Raw genomic sequence first — 22005 nt, 5'->3', positions numbered from 1 at the left:
TGCCAAGACAATTTCCCTGATGTTACAGATCTTGTGTTTTACAAAGTCATCCGTGACATATGTGCCTTCCACTTCTATCTGAATTAAAGCCAATATGTTTCAATGCTGGTCTCGTGTGCTCACAATGAAGTTCATGCACGTGTGTTTGCCATTTACATGTTACTGCTTCAGCCTGTAGTAGATAACAAGGTTTGAACTGATCCAACATCAGTTATTTATTAAGTTATTTTTGTAAGTGAAGTAGATACAGACAGAAAGATGTGCGGCGAAAAGCAGGTAGAAACATTACACTAGTTTATTTTTCTGACGTTATCCATGTTTTAGATAGTTAAAAAAAAAATCATTCTAGTATGGTAACTTTATGTGAAAAAGAAAAAAGAAGTTTGGATGCCAACACTATACTTACTATGCTCACAAGGCGCTTCCTAATAATTTGGTCACTACATCTCCAACAAGTACGGGAAGGATCTGATTAGACACGAATTGTAGTCACATGTATAAATGTATGACATTATTACATGGGCATAGCTTTGTTTTTTCATCACCAGCAGGTTCACAAACATGCAGACAATGGAGCTCGAAGATTGGCAGTTACTTATTGGTCAATAATTCCGATAACAATTTGTTTAAAAAGCCGCTTCATGCGTGATGGCGTGAAGATATTTCGTAACCTCCATCGCTGAAAAAAATATACATCCCTTATCGCATCTCCGTCTGAAGAAGTTAGTGTACTGAGGCTAGCAATCGGTTAAACTGGTCCTGTTTTCTTAAAAAATCATCTTCCGGGTAAGATGAGTTATCATTATTACTCCTTTGGCAACAAGTATGGTCATCTTGTAGCACCATTACGGATCCCTAGGACATTCTGACTGTAAGGTAGCATTTGATCAATAAATAGGTTCCTTCGGCATTTAGGTTCTTCAGCAACTAAGGTTGCTGTATGATATTGCATTACCAGATGTCCTTGGAAGAGCTACACACACACACACACACACACACACACACACACACACACACACACACACACACACAGAGAGAGAGAGAGAGAGAGAGAGAGAGAGAGAGAGAGAGAGAGAGAGATGAAAAGAAAATATCCAAAATTTAATTAGCCCTGTAAATTTCGACATATTTTTATTTGTTTTACATCATTTGTATGCTATCTTCAGTGCACCCTCTATAAATTGGCAATATGTTCATGTGAAATATTGAACTTGTAATTGTTCAAACTTTGGCACCCTTATCTATGCAAATGCTTCATGTCTAATCATCATGAGTTATAAGCCCACTTTGTCAGAGTGTGGACCGTCCGAGGACAATATGGTCTGCCTAGCTTAATGCTCTAAAGTGTGATCATTATAACTTCTAATGATGTCATTTGTAGCTAGTGATGTTATGTATCGGATTTTGTTTCTCTTTTTCACATTAGATAAATAAATACCCATTGTGCAAGAAGGCCTTCACACCCATCTCAGACCAATCAGTGTACTATAACACGCTGTGAATGAATGACGTGTTAGAGAAGACCACGAATTTGAGAAATGAGATACAATAAACAGTTCTCCATGATCGCAAACTCAGGATCTCATGCAAAATAAGTCGTGTAGCAGCGAGGATGACTCCGGGAGTGCCTCATTACCTGAGCAAAAGCAGCCACAGGAAAGAAAAGATGTGAGCCACGTCGTACTGTCACAGCGACTGGGGGCAAAGTTGGTATAACTGACTAGAGTGCAGCCACCAAGCCCTTATGTTGCGAGACACCGATTGGAAAAGCCCCTGTCTCCTTGACGTGCCGTGGGTGCCTTTTGCATGCACAGCGGGATTTTTCTTTGGCTTCGAGTGCACGGCTGCACTGCGGCAGTGGTGGTACTGACCGCGCTCACTCCAGTATTTTTGTAGTGCAGTGCAGTGCAGTGCATTGTCGCGTGCCCCTGGCTCCACATGCACATGCGCACGATGGATTGCCGGCAGCGGTGATGCCAAGTGGGTTCTGCCACCCCACCCCCACCCCCCTACCAAACCTTTGCTAGCTACACTTATTCATTACCTGCTGTGCATGTCTGCTGGCACTGCCACTGCTGCAGATCCTAATGCTTCCTGCTGCTATGCTATAGGCCACCCCAAGGCTTCCTGGCTTCTGAGGCTCATCATCATCATAGAAGAACGAGGGTAGGGGTTGGGACTATGATAGCGGAGTGGGGTGTGCCTGCCACCCCACGCCGCCATCAACAAAGGCCACTGCAGTCATCTCGTTATGACGGGTGCAGCCAGGTGGAATGGTGCCGTAGCTGGGGGTGGCCGCACCACGTGTCGCCCAGACGGCAGACGGTACAGGGTAATCTGGGCTGCCCGGGCCACCCGTCCACCAGCCACCCACAGCAAGGCGAACACGGTCAATGTACTTACCTGCCACCCAGCCAGCCTCGAGGCCTGCCTGTCTGCCAGTTGCCAGCCACATAACAACATGATGTGCATGAGAGCCACAAGCCGAGACATCCGCCCGCCACAGCAACATCCTTCATATAAGAACTGCACATATTCGCAGGCTCTCATTCTGGCACGAAACTGTTATTCTGGACAGTTCGATTATGCACAAGTCTTGTTGCAATAGAGGAAGGCTGATGTGAAAGCAGCACCTACTCGCAATGTATTGTGTTTAATTTTTTTTTTAAATCATGAGTTGTCTTTAAGTAGTTACAGTTTTTATATTATGTGTAAAAATGCCAAACTGCTCTTCATCAAAGCCTGTACCTTTAACTGCTCTGCAACCTAATTTCCACCAAAATTGAGGCAGCTGTAGTAACTAACAACCAACTTATCAATTTCCATCTCGTAAATATCAGTTGCCTGATTGGCTAACCACTTCTGAATGACCGTTTTGACATTATCTTTGTTGTACTGCCAACCATGTAGAAATTTTGTTTAAGTGCATGAAAAAGTGGCAGGCAGTGGACATTAGATAAGGGCTATATGGAACCTTCTACTTGGGTCATATGTTGTTAGTTGCCATGAAGCAATGAAAATCCATTAACTATCTTATTATACCTTTCGGTTTTGAGTGCTAGACGAAGTTTAGTTGACGTATCACAATACATCTTTTAGTTGAAGGTGCTACCATGGAACAAAGAATCCACAAGCAACACACCTGCTTAGCTCAGAAAACAGTAAATATGTCGTTCTGAGCTGAAATTGTTTGACTGGACTTCTCTTTGAAACTTTCCTTTGTCTCAGCCTAGAAGAGGTGGTTTCGAGTAACATCTCACTTGCAACCGTGAGCAGAATCCGCACACTCTTTGGCACACGAGACAATTTACTTGAAGAATTGTTATGAAGATTAACTAGGTAACGTTTATGGGTGGAATTGGACCAATTTTCTGCACTGCTGTTGTTACAAAACAGTCTTAATCTGGTCGCCAGCCTAATTTTGGCCGGTGAGATTGGGTTAAACTTGTCACTATTCCAACATCAAAAATAAAATGCCGTGTAGCACTCTGTAAGGGGGCACTCAAAAATATTATGTCTGAGGGCTTTGCTGCGGCGTATATACAACATAGCACAATTCCAATTCAGGTATATAAGCACCGACATGTAGGCAAGGGATTAATGTGGCATTCATATGTTTCCAACGTGCATGCGATAAATGCGAAAACGTGAATTATGCGTTGAAGTCCGTCCAAACTGGGCCAAAATGATGATTTTCTTTTCTTGGCTGCCAAACGACAAACAACGGTTGACATACATCGGAGACTGAAGAATATGTATGCGGCATCATGTTTGTCGAAACACTCCGTTGTGAAATGCTGTGCCAAGTTCCATGAAGATCGTGATCTGACACAACACGCTGGTCGATCTTGTATGTGAGCCTCAGCTGGGAGACTAAAGTGGGGAACACTCACGCACCCATCCTATAGTCCTCGTCTCCCCTCACCCCACCTCCCTCCATGCAAAAATGAAGCTTCAGTCCCTTAAAAAAGGTCTAAGATTCCTGTCGGGACAAGGACCTGCAGCAGCCAGTTAAGAACTGCAGCAGGATGAGGTGCTTTACAAAACAGTATCTTCAGCCTGGTGCGTTGGTGGGACAATTGCCTCAATGTTCACGGTGAATTTACCTGGTTGGCATATCGGTTCTGGACTGTATGACCTTCAAATGGAAACTTCTTGATCATGCCTTAAAGTTAAGGACATCTGATCCAAATTGGTCTCTTGCAAATTCCGCGGGTAACCTCCAAGATAAAACAGACAGTATTGTAAAGTGCTGAAAAATGTTATTAGGGAGCTAAAGAGGATGTGGTACGCAAATAGATAGCAAATTCACAGGATAACAAACCATATGCTCACTAGTGAGGGAAGTGTCTGGTCAGCAGCACAAGGTCGACGATATAAAGTCAGTTCGTAGTAAAAAATATTTCTGTTACTGATAAGCCAGATTTATGTGCAGTATTTAACAATCATTTTATGAGTACTGCTGGTGATTTTTTTTTTAAAAAAAGCTTAGTTTCTACAGAGAATCATATAACTCTCTTGCAAAATGCCTTTCCGATATTGATGTCTCATATACTCCTTTGTGATACTGGCAGGGGGCAGATTGAGTCAATAATTAAATCACTGAAGAGTAAGGACTTTCATGGATATAATGGAGTGCCCAGAAGAATATTAAAGTACTGTGCTGCACATGTTAGCCCTATACTTAGCCATATTTGTAACTTTTCCTTTAAGAATGGTCCGTTTCCTCAACGATTAAAGTACTCAGTAGTAAAGCTGCTTTACAAGAAGAGAGAAAGGGATAATGTAGACAATTTTACACCCATTTCTATGTCATCAATGTGTGCTAAAGTTATTGAAAAGGTTGCGTATGTAAGGATAATTGTGTGTGTGTGTGTGTGTGTGTGTGTGTGTGTGTGTGTGTGTACTGCTGACAAAAGCCTTAATGGCCAAAAGCTATTATTGTGTGGATCTTTTTATTGTGCCTATCGTGACTCAGCATCTCCGCTATATGGTGAGTTGCAACTTTCCTTCTCTCGTATTGTTACATTCCATCCTGGATTTTCCATTGTTTGATAAGGATAATTGATTATTTTATATCACATAATTTGCTATCAGATGTACAGTTTGGCTTTAGAAGTGGTTTAACAACTGAAAATGCTATATTCTCTTTTCTCTGTGAGGTACTGGATGGATTAAACAAAAGGCTTCGAGCGGTAGGCATCTGTTTTGATTTAACCAAGGCATTTGATTGTGTTGATCACAAAATATTGCTCCAGAAGTTGAACCATTATGGAATACGAGGAGTACTTCACAATTACTTCACCTCTTACTTTAACAACAAACAGCAAAAGGGCATTATTCACAGTGTTGAGAATGGCTGTGATGTGGGGGGTCTCAGTGGGGCACGGTCAAATGGGATGGGGGGTGGGGGGGGGGAAGTGGGGGAGGGATACCCCAGGATCAGTGTTGGGGCCTCTCCTGTTCCTTATTTATATAAATGATATGCCCTCTAGTATTACAGGTAATTCTAAAATATTCCTGTTTGCTGATGACACTAGCTTGGTAGTAAAGCATGTTGTGTGCAACATTGGCTCTGTTTCAAACAGTGCAATTCATGACATAAGTTAATGGCTTGTACAAAATAAATTAACGCTATATCACACTAAGACTCAGTTTTTACAGTTTACACATTTCAACAAAACTCGATGTTTTAATTTCACAGAATGAGCATATGATAAGTGAAACTGGACAGTTCAAATTTCTTAGTGTTCAGATAGGTAGTAAACTGCCGTGGAAAACCCACATTCAGGATCTTGTTCAAAGACTTAAGGCTGCCATTTTTACTATTCGAACAGTATCTGAAGTAAGTGATTGTTCAACACGAAAAGTAGTCTAGTTTGCTTATTTTCATTCACGTCGTATGGTATTATGTTTTGGGGTAACTCTTCCCATTTTAAAAGGATATTTTTGGCTCAGAAACGGGCAGTTTGGGCAATAAGTTGTGTAATTTCGTGAACCTCCTGTTGATCGCTCGTCACAAGTTTGGATATTCTGACACTGGCCTCTCAATACATTTTTTTGTTGTTTCTTGTTAACAATATCATCTTACTCCCAAGTATTAGCAGCTTTCATTCAGTTAATAATAGGCAGAAATCCAACCTGCATTTGGATCGCATTTCTTTGATTCTTGTGCAGAAAGGTGTTATGTATACTGCTGCATCCATTTTAAATAAGCTATCACAAGAATTCAAAAATCTTACCATTAATCCACATGCTTTCAAATTGTAACTGAAGTGTTTCCGTGGTCATGCGGTAGCGTTCTCGCTTCCCACGCCCGGGTTCCCGGGTTCGATTCCCGGCGGGGTCAGGGATTTTCTCTACCTCGTGATGACTGGGTGTTGTGTGCTGTCCTTAAGTTAGTTAGGTTTAAGTAGTTCTAATTTCTAGGGGACTGATGACCATAGATGTTAAGTCCCATAGTGCTCAGAGCCATTTTTTTTTTAAGTGTTTCCTCGTGGGTCACTCCTTCTATTCTGTTGAGGAGTTCCTTGAAATATTAAACTGAATCCTATGTTATATTGTTGATTGCGTTTACCTAAACTTATGGCTTGTCTTTTATGGGTTCATAAACATTTTATTTTATCTGTTATTACTCGTATATTGTAATTTCATGTACTGAAACGTTCCACGGTCTTAGAGATTTGCTTCTCAATTTGGTTCTACAGATCTAGACATCAAGGTCAACAGATCTGCCAGTCGCAACACCACACTTAAGGTTCCACGAAAAAAATAATAATTTATTTTCTTAAATTTTCATGTCTTTCGATGAACTCCATCATCAGCTAACCGATAGCCCAATGATTTTAAATAAGGCCGGTGGCTACTACACAGTAACAATCGCCTAGAAAACCAGAAAATAAGCAATAGAATTCCAGGTATGCAGACAGGAGTGCCAGTTCTTGTAAGTTTTCCATATTGGAAAAATAACTTCATTGATAACAAAGGGGAAAAAAAACTACTGACTCCAAAAATGTTAAACACTTTTAAACATGAAGCCCAACGACTTGCCTCCCTCACCCAGAAGAGATGCAGGGAGTTCCTCAGTTTTGCGAGCTCCCATTTATGCCCGAAAATCTTCAAACATTCCAACTAACTTATAACTAAGGACAAAATCATAAAGTATCTGTTTTCTTGAACTTTACAACTTTCAGCACCAAGTCTTCGGATATGAAAGGTGGTCACTGACACTGCAATTTATCAGGAGCTTTAGACTGACAATAATCAAGTACTCTAACCCACTTTCTTGCCATCCCATCAGTCATAGTGTTTCCTTCATAAATTAAATTAATCTTTTTTTTACTTTTATTGTTAAGCGGTTTTTGGCTTTAAGGCCATCTTCAGGCATTGGCTGAAGATGGCCTATAAGCCGAAAACCGGTTATCAATAAAAGTAATATTGTAGAACAAAAGCAAACTGGTGCTTTTCATTTATTATAATGTTGTTCTACCAAGAACCGATGGTAGATTCTGTTAATTAAATTAATCTGATGAATTTAAGAATGTTTTCATATCTTTTGCAGACAGCAAACGAATCAATGGACGCATTTCACACCGGGAGCGACATTTTCAGTTATCCATGGCATTATAAATAACCACAAACAACTATGATGATTGCTTCTGTTTGGTGTATATGCATAGCCAATAGGTCCAGACATTGAAAGTGCATCACCTACCGCAACAATGCTACATTCATAAACGATACTTCCTTAAGAAAAAAGAACCCTACCTAGTAGCGTGCCAAGAGCATTGTTCGGAAATCCACAAATGTGATGTCAGTTCATGACTACTAGACTGTCGATCACATTTGAAGATTGCCTAAGAAGGGGAAAGACATGCTGTGTAAATGTGCTAATTTACAGATTGCAGTAATAGCTGTAATTTTTAGGACCTAACAATAACAGTAATAGATGAACCTTTATTGTCCATGAACATATTATCTCCCAAGTCATTATAATTCCTTACTATTACATGCAAGAGCATTTGTCATAACAGTTTGCACAGTATTTTGGAAGGGAAAATTTTCATCTCAAAGAATTTGGAGTCGTAAACACTCGTTTCTCAAAACTCTGTGCTACACTCCATCAACGTGTACACAGGAGTACTCCCAAGTACCTTCAGGATTTCGGAAGATGACTACACGAACATTGCAAGATATACAGAAAAGAGACATATCAATAGACAGTGTGTCATTACATGTGTGCAGTTCACTGAAGTCGCTGCTGTTGCCTGGGAAGGCGCAAAGACAGCGGCCCGCCTTCGAATTCTGTTCATTAGGTTGCCATCTTGTGGGACGAGCTAATTTCTTGTGACAAGTTAGAGCCGATGTTTTGACACACCTGTCACTTAGTGGTGCGCTCTGCAACTACACCACATCTTTTATTATGAATCGAAACTCAGAGAGATTCAGTGCTAGGTGTCATTTCTTGTATGTCGTATGGTTTTTGCACAGTAGTCATTTGAAACCCTGGAAGTACTTAAGAAAAACCCTGTATTGAGGGCAAATGATGTACATTTTAAAGTTAATATTTTTCACGTTAGTAAATGTGCATCCTTCGATGTGTAAGTCATGGAATTAGCAGTGACATAAATTTTTTAGAACATGCTTAAAAAAATCAAGACATAAATCACAAATGCCTGCTCCTTTAGATTCAACCATCCCCTGGTCTTATCAAGATAGTATAAGGCTTGACAAATATGTTATTTGGTTTTGCTGTCATATCAACAGCAACTGCTTCAGCGTAATTACTCATAATATTAGCTGAATAGCGGGTGTTGAAGATCCTCGACTAGATCTCTCTGTCCTAATTTAGGTTTTTAGTGTAATGTCACTGGGAAGTATTTCTGTTCAACATGCAGGCTTAACAGAATGTTGCAGGGATTGTCATTATGCAGTTTATCAGTTAAAAGTACATTCATAAGTCTTGTGTGTCTTTTCCTATATTAAGTCTTACACACATACACATGTACATACATACATATACATATAAACAAAACGAGTATCAGATCAGCATCTGTCAACATGAATATGGAGAACTGTCAATAAGCTTCACAGATTTGCCATGCTTCCCACATGAACGCCCTGTTCATATCCACGTCTTAGCCAAATGCTCTACCCGCAGACTAAAAGACGAAAATAACACAGGTATATCTAACAGTTCGGGAATGAATTTCCAAAGGTTGTTGCAACATTATCAAGTCGGGCAATGCTAAACGGTCATTACTCTCTTATTTACATTATACATAATGATCTAGCAGAGAGTTATATCTTTCAAATATTGATGATCTTATATTAACTGTAGTTCTTAAGCTAGAACTGTAAACTGACTTCATGTTGCACTACACACAACTTTCATCTCCTTTTGATTCCTCCACATTTCTTATCTCTATTCCATCGCAAAGTTCTGTAACTTCCTTCTAGTGGCACTTCTTTCCCATGTTTCTGCTCCATATCTAGAGCGTACCACAGACTGCTACTGTCCACAGACGTAAGTTAAGAGGCGGAATGAGTAAATGGCTGACAGTGTTCCACAGCATTCGTATGGACATGATCATGGTTTTAGCGAACTTCTCAGGTGAAATTTTACTCTGGCTTCCTTTTGTATTCCAGATAAGCGCGATGACATTTTTGTTATTAGTGCTGGGTGTCACCGCCTTGAGTGAAGGAAGGAGTGTTGTGTTCGAGAACAGACGCAGAGATACTGTGTGGGTGGGCACCCTTGGCGGTGCTGAAAGGGGAACTCCCAAAGGAGGCGGTTGGGAGATGCGCCCTGGTTCTTCGGTAAGTTGCCAGTCTTATCACAAATGGTTGTCATTTTTCTGCGATATAAGCTTGCTATAGGAAATACCACTGAATACACAGGGATACCTAAATAAGATTTTCTATTTTCCATTGAAAAAGAGAAATGTCATTGTGACACTTAAACATTACCACATAAAAAGCAATAATTAATAAGTATTACATTCTCCAATAGCAAAAGATGCTCAAAAGCCTTTACTTCACACAGTCTAATAACTTTATCATTATGTTTAATACATTTACTTATTTGAGAATAAGCTGCCAAAAATGTCTTGATATTTGAAGAACGGATATTTGATATATATGGTAGGGGACGCTGTCATAAAACGTGCAGTGTTGAAGAATTAACAAGAATTCCAGTCGCATTAAGAAAGGAAAGTTACAGTTTACATTCTCATCGAGGGGTGTATCAACAGGTCACCATCGACATGGGCGATCGATGGGAAGGCCGCTTCTGGGGTCGCACTGGCTGCTTATTCGATGGCTACGGACATGGCAGATGCCAGACGGGAGACTGTGGCAGGAGGCTGCAGTGTAACGGCACCGGCGGCCAGCCTCCTGTAACGTATGCAGAAGTCGTCCTGGCTGGGTGGGGCAGTCAGGACTTCTACAGCATCAGTCTTGTTGATGGCTTCAATATCCCCATCACGGTGAGTGCAGCACTTTTCCCACAGTCAATTTGTGTGTCCTTCCTGGGTCTCAAGGCAAAAAACTACGTTAGAGTTATGACAAACAGGCAACTGCAGACCGCGTGTCAATATTTATGACTCCTGCATAAAAATAATCTCCTCAGAGAAATATGTAATTATAAGAGGGGTGTTCATGAAGTTTTAACTATCATCTCAAAAACCTCCAGATGCGTCCATGAAACTTGGTGATGCTGTTAGTCCTTCTCTACACATCTACTCATCAATGTGACACATTTTTCCCAACTACGGATGACGTGTTGGAGATCTTGTTGGGAAAGCTTCTCTTTTGGCTGTTCAGGAAGAGTTCCACCTCGCAAAAAACTTCATCGTTATCCTGGGGAAGTGCCTTCCATAGGATGGTTTCTTCACCAGAGGAAAGAGGAAGAAATCATTGGGTGTCATGTCGAGCGATTACGGGGGTGAGGCAAACACTGATGTTTCGAGGAAGCACCATGAGTGTGTGTGTCCTGCACAGAATGAGCTCGGACATCATTGTGGTGCATACCCGCACCCCTTGGGCAGCTTCCCACAACCCTTCATCCTCACAGCTTCCTGTACCCTTGTCAGGTAATATGGTCCTGTGATGGTTCGCCAGTTGCGACCGTAATCTTCAGCAACACACCATGGCCTTCATCTTGCCCAATGATGGCTGGATTTTGGCTTTTCACTGGTGAACCCAAATGTTGCCACTACTTGCTTTGCTTTTTTGTCTCGGAGTCTTACTGATTCAAGTTTCACTGATCATGGTAACTAGGTGGCTAAGGAATTTGTATGCATTGACCTGACACGGTTGTAACATTTCCGCTGCTGCTCGGTTTAGCACGTCAGAAGGCGCGGAACCTTGCGACCTTTGTCAGATTCAAAAATTTTGTCCGAGATGATGAAAACTGACTCGTGACTGATTTTCACTTTATCCACTGTCGCTTCGATTGTGACTCGCCGGCTTTGTAAACTAGGACCCTGTTTCTATTACTATTACCAGTGCTCCTGAGAAACATAGTCTGTCATTTTGTTCGCCACTATTTGGAGCTCCTGATCGCAATGGAATTGTCTGGGCCACTAAACCATTGTATCATATAATTTTACCATACAATTCCACCATCTCAACATGGATTGTTGCAGCCTTGTTCCCCTTCGGATTTAGAGAACAAATCACTGAACGATACCCTACTTAATTTAATGGGCTGTGCCGTACTAAACTGGCTGCTCTAGCTGCACACTATGGTACTGTGTGCAGGGATTTCATTGTGTACCAGGACTGCAGACTAGTACCTGCAAAAAAGTTAATTACGCAACTTTTTGTTTTGAGGTGATAAGCAAAACTTCACAACCACCCTTTTTATTTCTAACCTGCTTTGTGAATAGAGGTAATTAATGAAATAAAACTAGCATTTGAAGTAGTAAAGGGTACATTGTCAGCAGGAATGATGTTTATTGCATATCTAGATTTCCGTCACTGTGTGGCAATTTTCAGTGCAGTAAATGTACATTAAAACATTAAAAACACTTGTATATGTGGATAGTACCAACTGGACTATTCATATCAGAGGCTGGGCCACTCTGACTTCGATACCACTCTGGAAACAAATTCGATAGATACACAAAAGTATACTAAAGTCATGAGGGCACCGCAAAGAGGCACAATCACTACAGGGCTTTATCCTAAGAAGTATGTTTAGTCAACGGAGCAGATTCTGTTGACTGAGTCATTAGTTAATGTTTCTGGATCCTACTATGGCTGATAAATTCAGTTTCTCAACAGTGGTGTGTACCAATGTCTGTTAACCTGTGACGCAAAATCAACATTTCTGTTGCAATATACAGTTTTTCCATAAAGTCCCTTTACAACTTCAAAATTTTATTACAACGTTTCTTTTATTGTAATCAGTGTTTATAAAAGTTTTTTTGATAGTGTTTAATAGGCATCTATATGGGCAGCTTTAGTTGCACGAAGCACATCAAGATGGTACTCAATTTCTTGCCATATTTGCTGTAGTATAGCATCATCAATGGTAGCAATGGCATTACGAATCCTTTGCTTCCAGTCAGCAATGTCCCATATCTGTGTTTGATACACAATATCTTTTACATACGCCCATAAAAAAGTGTCCAAGGGAGTGATACCTGGCGAATGCGGTGGCCAATGAATTGGCCCATCCCTCCCAATCCATCTGCGTGGAAATATTTTATTGAGGGACCGACGAACATGCAGTCCCCAATGTCGTGGTGCACCATCTTGCTGTAAAATGATAGTTGGTTGTAGGTAAATCATTTGTGGTGCTACATATTCAGTCAGAAGTTCGAGGTACACATCTGGAGTAATTGTTGACTCATTGAAGAAAAATGGACCAATTATTCTGTTGCGCATGATTCCACACCACACATTCACTTTTGGACTATCCCGGTGAAGCTCCCTAGTCACATGGGGGTGTTCAGTTCACCAGATTCTCACATTATGTCTGTTTAATGTCCCAGAAACGTTGCCTCATCACTGAAACAAACTCGCTTAAGGAATAATTCAACGGGACAACCGGGAGGTCCGGGAAAAACATGGGGAATTTTGTAGAATTCCAAGAATTTTTCATTGTTTTAGTTTTCAGTTAAATTTTTGTAATTTTGGCTGGTAAGAACCAATACTCTAACAATGGATATTACTGTATCCTGCTACTGCAGAATAATACTGAAGCAATAACACATGAACTATAGAAGAAAACGAAAATAAAACCTTCATTTGCAAAGGAAATGCGTCGCATATAACAAAAAAACACAGTGCTCATACAAGCATCTGTCAACAGCAAGATATGTCAAAGGCTTTAGAAAGACTATGCAATGCATCGTAACAACAAATTGCCTCCAATGAACGTGACGTCACAACTGTTTACATTAGATTCATTCAAGCAGTTGCGAGCGAGCTCGTGTGCAGTTGAGTCGCGTATGAGTAGTACCTTCTCCTGCTTCTGCCTACAGAAGTGTGACATATGGCTGCACAGTAGAAGCAGTAGCAGCAAGCAGCCACATGCTACCCGGACAAATTTTACTGCCGCGCCGAAGCTGCCAGATTTATGCTGCACAGCAGGCCCGGATGTAGGGGCCGCGGGAGGATGGGAGGGGAACCGGGGTATCTGCCCCAGGCGGCAATTTCATGAGGGGGGAGGGGTGGTAAATTTGTGTACTTGAGGGGAAAAAAACCTTGTTTCACAAAGCGCCTAGCATCCAGCGCATGTTGGTCTAGCAATTATTCATATGATTTTGAAACGCATCCGTCGATTTTTTTTAACATTTTTGAACACATTCCTTCTTGATTTCTGAATGAATAAACTTATGATTTTTGTATGGGTGCATAGAGTACGTGATGTGTCTGCCAGAGGAATCCCAATCGCATCTAGAAATAAGCTTTTCTGCAGACAAAAGGGGACGAGACTGTACGAGCTGAGTGGAATAAAGCTGAATGAGTGAATGGGTTTGCGAATGATCAGCTTTGTTATAATTACTAGCGAAATCCATAGATTCAGACTACCAGACTGGAAATAAATGACAAACAGAAATAACTGATAAGAAAGATCACGTATTATCTTTTTGGTATCTCCAAGAAAATGAAATTTTGACAGAAAAGTTTTTGGCCGGATTGCTACACTAGTAAGGGCCAGTTGTACAGTCCCTGGCTAGCAGCCGCTGGAGTTGAATTCTGGGAGTAGCGTGGAAAACACGTTGTACGAACACGTAATAATGCCTAAGCGGAGAATAAACATGAGATAGCAAAACCGGTGATGTGGCAGAGTTGGTGAAGTTAAACAGAGAATCAGTCTTGACACTGGCAGGAATAGTAACAGAATTAGTGATAACAAGATTGTTTGTTAGAATGAGGAAGGATAAGAAATGGGGACATCACACAAATTATGGAAGAATGTGACAATTTCAAATTTATACAAAAATTTCTTGCCACTATTTTTTGATCCAACGCTTGAGAAGTCAGAGTGTATGAGTGAAATGTGAAACTATTTCCTAACATAAAGCTTTTTGCTTTTAGTGGACCTAATAGGCATTTGATATTGGTACTTCATCAATTATATTCTGTCGTGCTATAAAAATGACCATTTGTGCCAAAACAGACTCGTTTATTTGGTGTTGTTACAATTGCTGCAATATTAGACAAGCCTGTTTCATTTCATCTAGTAGATAGTGACAAAACATACGTAATCAGATCGAAAACTCACACCAGTCTTGGATATCATTTGTATTAACAGCTTTTTCAGTATTAGACAACGACATTTTGATTTTTCATGTAGCAAAATGTTTGACACTTTGATGAGGTAATAGATTCTTTCGCAGAAAGGAAAGCACACCATGTAAAGCTGTAGCAAGATTAGAGAGAAAAAATGCTAGGACCTAAGGACTGAAGAAACATCTACTATCTTGCTATCTTGCTTGTCTCTTGTCTTTATGGTTTTATGTATCCTATTTTTAATTTTATGTCACGCAAAACAGCAAGTTATTAGATAATATGCAATAAAGAGTGCAAACTTTCTGAAGAGTTCTTGTTCTCCCACTTGCAAATAATCCCATCCAGTATTAATTGCAATTTTTTTGTTTAAAAAAAAAAATAGGGGCAGCATGTGAAAACGGCCAACTGGGAGCAGGAGAGCCACCACAGGACATTTCAATTTACACTGCCATGAATCTAGTTTGACGGCACCCATAGCAAAATATACACATTTGAATTCCACAGAGCGAAATAAAGTGATGCGATTGAAGAATGCTATGTGAAGAAGTGTGGCACTGCACTTTGTCACCCTTAAGACCAAATAACATGTCTTAAGTTTTCTCAAACACGTATGCTAAATTTATCAAACTGTTCAGAAAGATGTGCGCTACAAAATAAACATTTTTTGAAAAGTCAGTTTTTTAAATTTTTGGCATCCTATCTCAAACGTTTGGGGCGGAGGGGGTTCGAAAATGTTGTAGATCCGGAGCAGACGCACAGAGCAGTCTGAATTATAGTGGGGAGGTGGGTAGTCTCCAAGTCACCCCTATTTACATTTAGTGATTCCACTGTTTCCTCTTCGTTTACTGCTCTCACGTCAAATGAAAACAAAACGGATTTCTGTGGCCGGGTGCTATCACGTGACTTAAAACACATTCACATAATGTGAAGGGCTAAAACATGATTAGTTTCAGATTTTATTTTATTTCCACCTTTCTGACAGTCAAGCATTAATCGCCTTGCAGAACAATGAATTTTTTTGTCGATTTGCTAAAGAAATTTGGCTTTTATTAATCTTTTCCGCTGAGACAGTCAGTTTATTTGAAACGAAGTGTTTAATTCCATGCTATTAGCTAGTTTCAATAGTTCACTGCATTTCAAATGCACATTTTCATCTTGTAGCACGTATGGCACTATGCCGTAATAAAGAACCAAACATGAGATAATACAGTACTGCTACTCCAAGAAAATTTATATCCAGAAAACTACACTGAAAAGCTTAATATCGGGTCGAGGCCTACTTCATTGGGAATCTGGACATGCGAATGTGCACTATAAGCCAAATTATGCATCTCAGTGTGGTTCATGAAATTCCGATGCTCTTGGAGTATCCTCTGATGTTTTGTTTCTTTTAGGACATAATGTAAAATCTTCCAATGTACAAAAATACTGGCTTCCTACGTCATCGTAGCTGCACAAGCAGTTTGACACCCTTTATCTGGCACTTCCTGTCAACTGTTGAAACTAAGCTATTTCTAACAGGTTGCGGGAAAATATTGCAAATGGTGATTTGAAAAGCGTTAAGCCTAGTTTACACCACGACATTGGGTTGCGCCACTCGTTGCATGGAATGAGTTGCACGCAAATGGTTTCATATATGATGTGGACCCGGCGACACCAGTATACAATTCAGTTTTGTCATTTTGTGAGTTCCTAAGTGAAAGTTTTGGCAGCTGCACGTTGCACGAGTTGTGATGTAAAGCTTGGTGTGTTGAATTGCTGCATAAGAAAAAATAAGAAACATGTTTCGATTCGTGAGTGAATGAAGAAAAGATGTCAGCTCGCTCGCTCAGCAACCTTGATGAAACAATTTATAATGGAAGATCCAAGAAGATCTTTTAATTATCTTATAATGTCACCAGAACTGTCCCTGTTTTTTTCTAAATAGAGTTAATTATGTGATAAGGAAAAGATACTGTAATGCATGAAGCACTGTCGCCAGAATTGAAATTATATATCACATTGCATGCATTACAATCGAGAACACTCGGCATCCTAGAAGATGCAGTGTAACTTGGTGATGATGTTTTTTCATTAACACCAATAATTATTAATATTAAATAATAATTATCAACATTAACAGAAATAATTATTTGAAACAGGCCGCATTAAGAAGAGAATGGTTTGCAAACTACTGTCTTCAAGATAGATCTGCACAGTGGCAATATTTGAAAATTCAAACATATGTGAGTGGGGAGCACTGCTGCAACGTGTTAAATAGATGAGTATTGAATATAGAATGCAGATTCTTGATTTGTGTACCGTCCCCTCCTGTCAACAATATTCCTTAAAAAAGAGTCGGCCAGCTGGAACGATGGGATTTTAGTCTTGTAGGCGAGAAAGAGCATTTCCACAGCCAGAATTGTACATGCTTGTATTTTTGTTAATTCTGTTGTATATGTGCTCCTAATTCAATACATTTTGCCCTGCAGCTCAGAAATTGTCAATCCATCTATGTTCTGATTGGACATGAGGGTCTCAGGAGCAGCAATATGTTGCTTATTTTTGTAATCAGCATCACTGAAATCCCACAAACGCCTATGCAAAGCATAGGTATCCAAAAAGAAAACATTATTCTCCGTTCCCACTTCATGTTTGTTTGCCCACACTCTAATAACACACGTAACCTCAAAACTCATGCAACTAGTGTTTCCAAAGTTGGAACACGCCAGTAGTCTTTAGTTTCACCGAGTTGGGCAAACGTGCAGTGTGCGTGCACAATGGCTGGCAGCGCAGTTGCCTGCAACCTTGTGTCTTCATGTAAACTAGGTTTTACTTTCAAACTAAATTTCCTTTTACGCAAGAAGAACTATGTGCGAGAATGTAAGATGAATTTCTTAAATCACAGAGCATTCTGCATTCGACTCTAATTGAAAAAATCAACACTTTGAGGGCGAGACATTTAGAAGAATTTCGAGCCCAGAAGATCAGACATTTATGTCGTTAATAAATATTTGACTGGCAAATTTATGTGATGTATCTTACCCAGATAGCACAGTAAGCTGGTTTCAAACTTGTTTCCAGATGTAAAGTTCAAGTATATAAGCTTGATCAAAGCTGGAATATTCAGGCCTGTTAGTTGGATTCAAACTTGAAACAAACATCGAAGTTGGCAGAGTTCAAGCTATATTTCAAGCTTGACTTATCAAGTTAGGCTCCAGCTGTATCTACACATGTGGAATACAGCCTGGTATTTACAGCTTGTTTTAAGCTATATAATTATTAATCTGAATTTATTGAACCTGATTAATTAAATAAATATCAGAATGGAAATGGTGTGAAAAGAATTATCAAGACATGTATGTTTAAAAAATTTTATTTTCAAAGTGTTTAAAATTGTTTTATTTTCAAATTTAATTATTCTGAAGCCCCAGCACACAGACCAGAGAAGGATCAAATATCGCTGACTTCTGCCAGTATAATGATCCTGTAACAGGTAAAAGAAAATGTTAGCCATACCTAAACATAAAAAATTTAAAAAGTTGAAACTGATCAACCTAAATATAATTTGTACCCCAGATTAGCAAAATAACTTCAAACCCACTGATGTAGTAAGAATCATTAACTAGTATAAATGTCACTGAGTAAGCAGCTGCTTCTGGTGACTTCATTCCAAAGAGTTTTAAAGTAATTTGAAGTAACTTTTTGTTTGAAATTTTTAAAGTAAAGATGACATTTGGGTAATTTTGCGACGACTTCATGAAGAAGCCACACATCACTATTTCTAACAGTTTCAGGGCCATTTAATCTGAATTATAAAGAAACAATTACTTGAAATCATATACACCTCATACTGTAACCTTATTATGAATCTACTGTTTAGAAAAATGTAGACTCTTATTCTACCCACAATTATTTTTTGGTGAGTAAAACTGAATCAAAATGAAATAAAAGATGAAATCGAAATGAATTTAAGAAATTACCAGTTCTGTGGAACTGAAATGTAAAAGAACAAAAAAAAGGCGACATTTTAAAAAGGTAAAATAACATTAAGTTGTAATTTATTGGTGCCACGTACTAGAGCTAGTTTAAAATGACCTCTTTTTGCTGAACAACTTGTAATATGTATTCTTAACTGGTAATCCATTTCACTTTCATCCAGGCTCAATTTTTCTACATAAAAGAATATGATATTTCTTTACGTTACGTAATAATATTTAACATTGGTAATATTAACGTACCACTAGAGAAAAATGCACCAACGTACCTGTAATACACTATATATCCTCTTCAGACCCGGTGTAGCAGTAAGGCAGGAGACGCCACACACTTACCGAACTATTTTCCAGTATAAAACAAACTTCACAACAATCATTAACGCGCGTCACAAAAGTAAAATGGCCGTAAACCTAGCAGAGTCAGTGCAAGGCTTATAAACGCTTGTGGCGCTTCCTGTGGACGTCAATGGAAGCTATGCTGTGCGCGCATCTGCTGTACAGGCTTCCAGGGAAATTACAGTTTATTTCAAGCTTGGGAAAATTATTTTAATTCAAGCTAAATTTTTACAGCTTGGTGTAAACTGTGTAACAGGTTGATTTTTCAATCTTGAATTTTCAACTGAACCTAAACTCAATATCCACCTTGAAGTAAGCTTGAGTGCTAGCTGGGAAAAGTGTAACACAAAAATCAACATTATATGTAAAATCTTAGTTCTCTTGCAGCTTATTAATCTATAGGTAGTGGAGAGCGGGCATGGTAACTACGACGATAAATAATCACTCGTACTTCCGTCAATTATTACGAATACTTTAACTCTCGCAGCGTATACACAATGCGTACAGCATAGAGCGCATACTACAGAGAACTGATCTGGCAAAGATACAGTTGTTCTCGCCGCGGTAGGGTAGCGATGTTTTTGGGGTGTGAGCCAGTTATTCTATGTCCTACAAATGTTGGAGACCAATATTTTCTTGTCACAACATTATGTGTATTAATTTAAGCCATTAACTTTTCCTATTTGTGAGTTTGCGCTACTTAAGAGTTTTGGTGCTATTGGCTGAGTACATCACGTATCCTATACTCCAAATATCTGCTGTCATCATCTGGTGAGATCGCGTGACATGAGCTGTGACTGGCTTACAAAAGCAATCTCGATTTCAATGCTTTGGAAAGTAACGTGCAGTACTTAGTGGTAACCATAGCCATTCAAAGGATTGATAACTTTTACAATTCCGAGGGAAAGTACACTGTCACTTAACACGCTAAAAGTATATTTTCACCTGGGAGAAAATGAATTTTTAACCAGGAAATCCAGGAAAAATACAGGAATTTTTTTTTCTTGTCAGTGTATACGTCCTGTTCAACCTCCGAAAGGCGTTCCAGCATGTTGAGTGCAAACTCTGTCCGTTTTGGCTTGTCATTTGGCTGAAGTGTCTAACAGTTACACTTTGTAAGTGTACAACCGTAAGGTCTTGTGGAGGACCTTATGCACAGTTGAACATGGTAGTTGCAACTGTCTGGCAGCAGTGCGGATGGACTTCATAGGTGAACGAGTGAAGACGTTTAAAATGCGATCGATGTTTTCCTCGTATGTTCTTGGTCTCCCTTTATCCAACACTGTCCCTGTCTCCATAAATCTTTTGTGCCTTGCACGGATTGAATGGTGCAATGGTGGATTTATTGCATACTTTGTTCTGAAGTTCTGTTGAGTCTGAACATCCGATTTTGTCTCAATAAACCAGGACACACATTGTGCCTTCTCTTCAGGAGTTGCCATTTTATAGAGGTTCTGTTCCTTCCATCAACAGAGTATATGAAACACAAAATTTTACTATATATAAAAACTTAAGTAAACAGTGATTACAATAAAAGAAATTTTGTTAAAATATTTCAAAACTGCCGCTGTAATAAAATTTTGAAGTTGTAAAGGGACTTTATGGACACCCTGTACATTAGTGACCACCCCACAACTGTCCTGTCAATGTTCCCTACACACTGTAAGAAAACAACACCTCTTCTGAAAATGAAAACCCCAAGAATGAAATTTTCATTGCAATCTAAACATCTAAAATTTGTTGAGAGAAGAAATGGAGTTATTAATATTTTTAGTTAAAGAAGCCTGCTTTCCTGTAGTGATGTCTGTGGCAGAGCATCCTGACCGAGACACACAGCCTCACCCTCCGTTCTGCGTGTTGCAGATAGAGCCCATCGACAAGCAAGGTGGCGGCGACCGCTACCGCTGCAACCCCGCATCCTGCCCCACCGACATAAACGCGCTGTGCCCTTCCAAGCTCCGCTCTGACGGCGGCTGCAAGAGCGCGTGCCTCGCCTTCAACACAGACCAGTACTGCTGCCGCGGCCGCTTCAACTCGGCACGAGCCTGCAGGTCCTCCTCGTGGCCAAGGAACTACCCCGCCTTCTTCAAGGGCCTGTGTCCCGACACCTACAGCTACCCCTACGACGACGACCGGAGCACCTTCACTTGCGAAAAAACAGCCTACAGGATCATCTTTAGTTGATTCACTTTCCTTCATCAACCCAGGCTTTTAACAATCTGCTGCAGCACATTTTTGTAATAAATGAATAAACAAATAAAGTAGATATAAGTTCATCCAAACTTTCTATTGCATGATGAACGAGCACTTTCAATGTATGATACATTTTGTGGCTCGATTACAGGAATGAACTCTTCATTAAAACTCACATTTCATTTCATTTCATTCTAGACGAAACCTACAGCTCCACTTCATTTGGTTCAGTTAGGTGTGGAAATTCTATTAGTCACATTGAAATATGTCATAAACCACAGTGACAACGAAATCAGATGAAGTTGATATTTGGAGAAAAAATCTGATGATTCTCCAAAAGATATTACATGGAAACAGACCATGTAACAAGACTGGAATACATGTTATTATTTCAGAACAGTGTCCCCCACAGCAGTGTTGCCACTATTTAAGTTCCAGCCTATGTATTTAGTTCAATCCAGTTGTGAGGATCTGATGTTAGGTTTTCAGCTTCAAGAATCAGATCCCTAGACAAGAAAAACTGGAGCCGGCTCAACATGACAATCTAAGTAAAGTTGAAAGTTTATTGTAATCTTTGTTCTTCCCAAATCTCCATAAAAGACTTTGCTTATTAATTACTTGGACTGCGCATTTTTTAATGTGGACAGTAGATGGAAGAAGTAAGGAGGGGGGAAATAACAAGTGGGGGCTCATCCTGGGGTTAATTGACTAATGATAAAGTTTTTTCTTTTGCAGAAATTGGTTTATTTTA

At 39.7% G+C, this 22005-nt stretch overlaps 1 protein-coding gene across 4 annotated transcripts in view; it reads left to right on the top strand.

Annotated features, from left to right (window-relative positions):
- LOC126262535 (uncharacterized) overlaps positions 1-21337 on the top strand; it is a 35301-nt gene extending 13964 nt beyond the window's left edge. For 3 of the 4 annotated variants that reach the window (XM_049959209.1, XM_049959210.1, XM_049959208.1), the window contains exons 2-4: positions 9649-9819; positions 10254-10487; positions 20925-21337. In XM_049959209.1, the coding sequence (XP_049815166.1) occupies positions 9658-9819; positions 10254-10487; positions 20925-21245 (717 nt within the window). In that variant the 5' untranslated portion in view covers positions 9649-9657 and the 3' untranslated portion in view covers positions 21246-21337. The remainder of the gene's footprint in view (positions 1-9648; positions 9820-10253; positions 10488-20924) is intronic. The other variant, XM_049959211.1, reaches the window with a different exon arrangement.
- Positions 21338-22005: the final 668 nt, after the last annotated feature.

Source organism: Schistocerca nitens, chromosome 6 (assembly GCF_023898315.1).
Source record: "Schistocerca nitens isolate TAMUIC-IGC-003100 chromosome 6, iqSchNite1.1, whole genome shotgun sequence".
NCBI classification, from domain to species: Eukaryota; Metazoa; Arthropoda; class Insecta; order Orthoptera; family Acrididae; genus Schistocerca; species Schistocerca nitens.
Note: the sequence above shows the minus strand (reverse complement) of the source record. Positions and strands in the feature narration are given on the sequence as shown.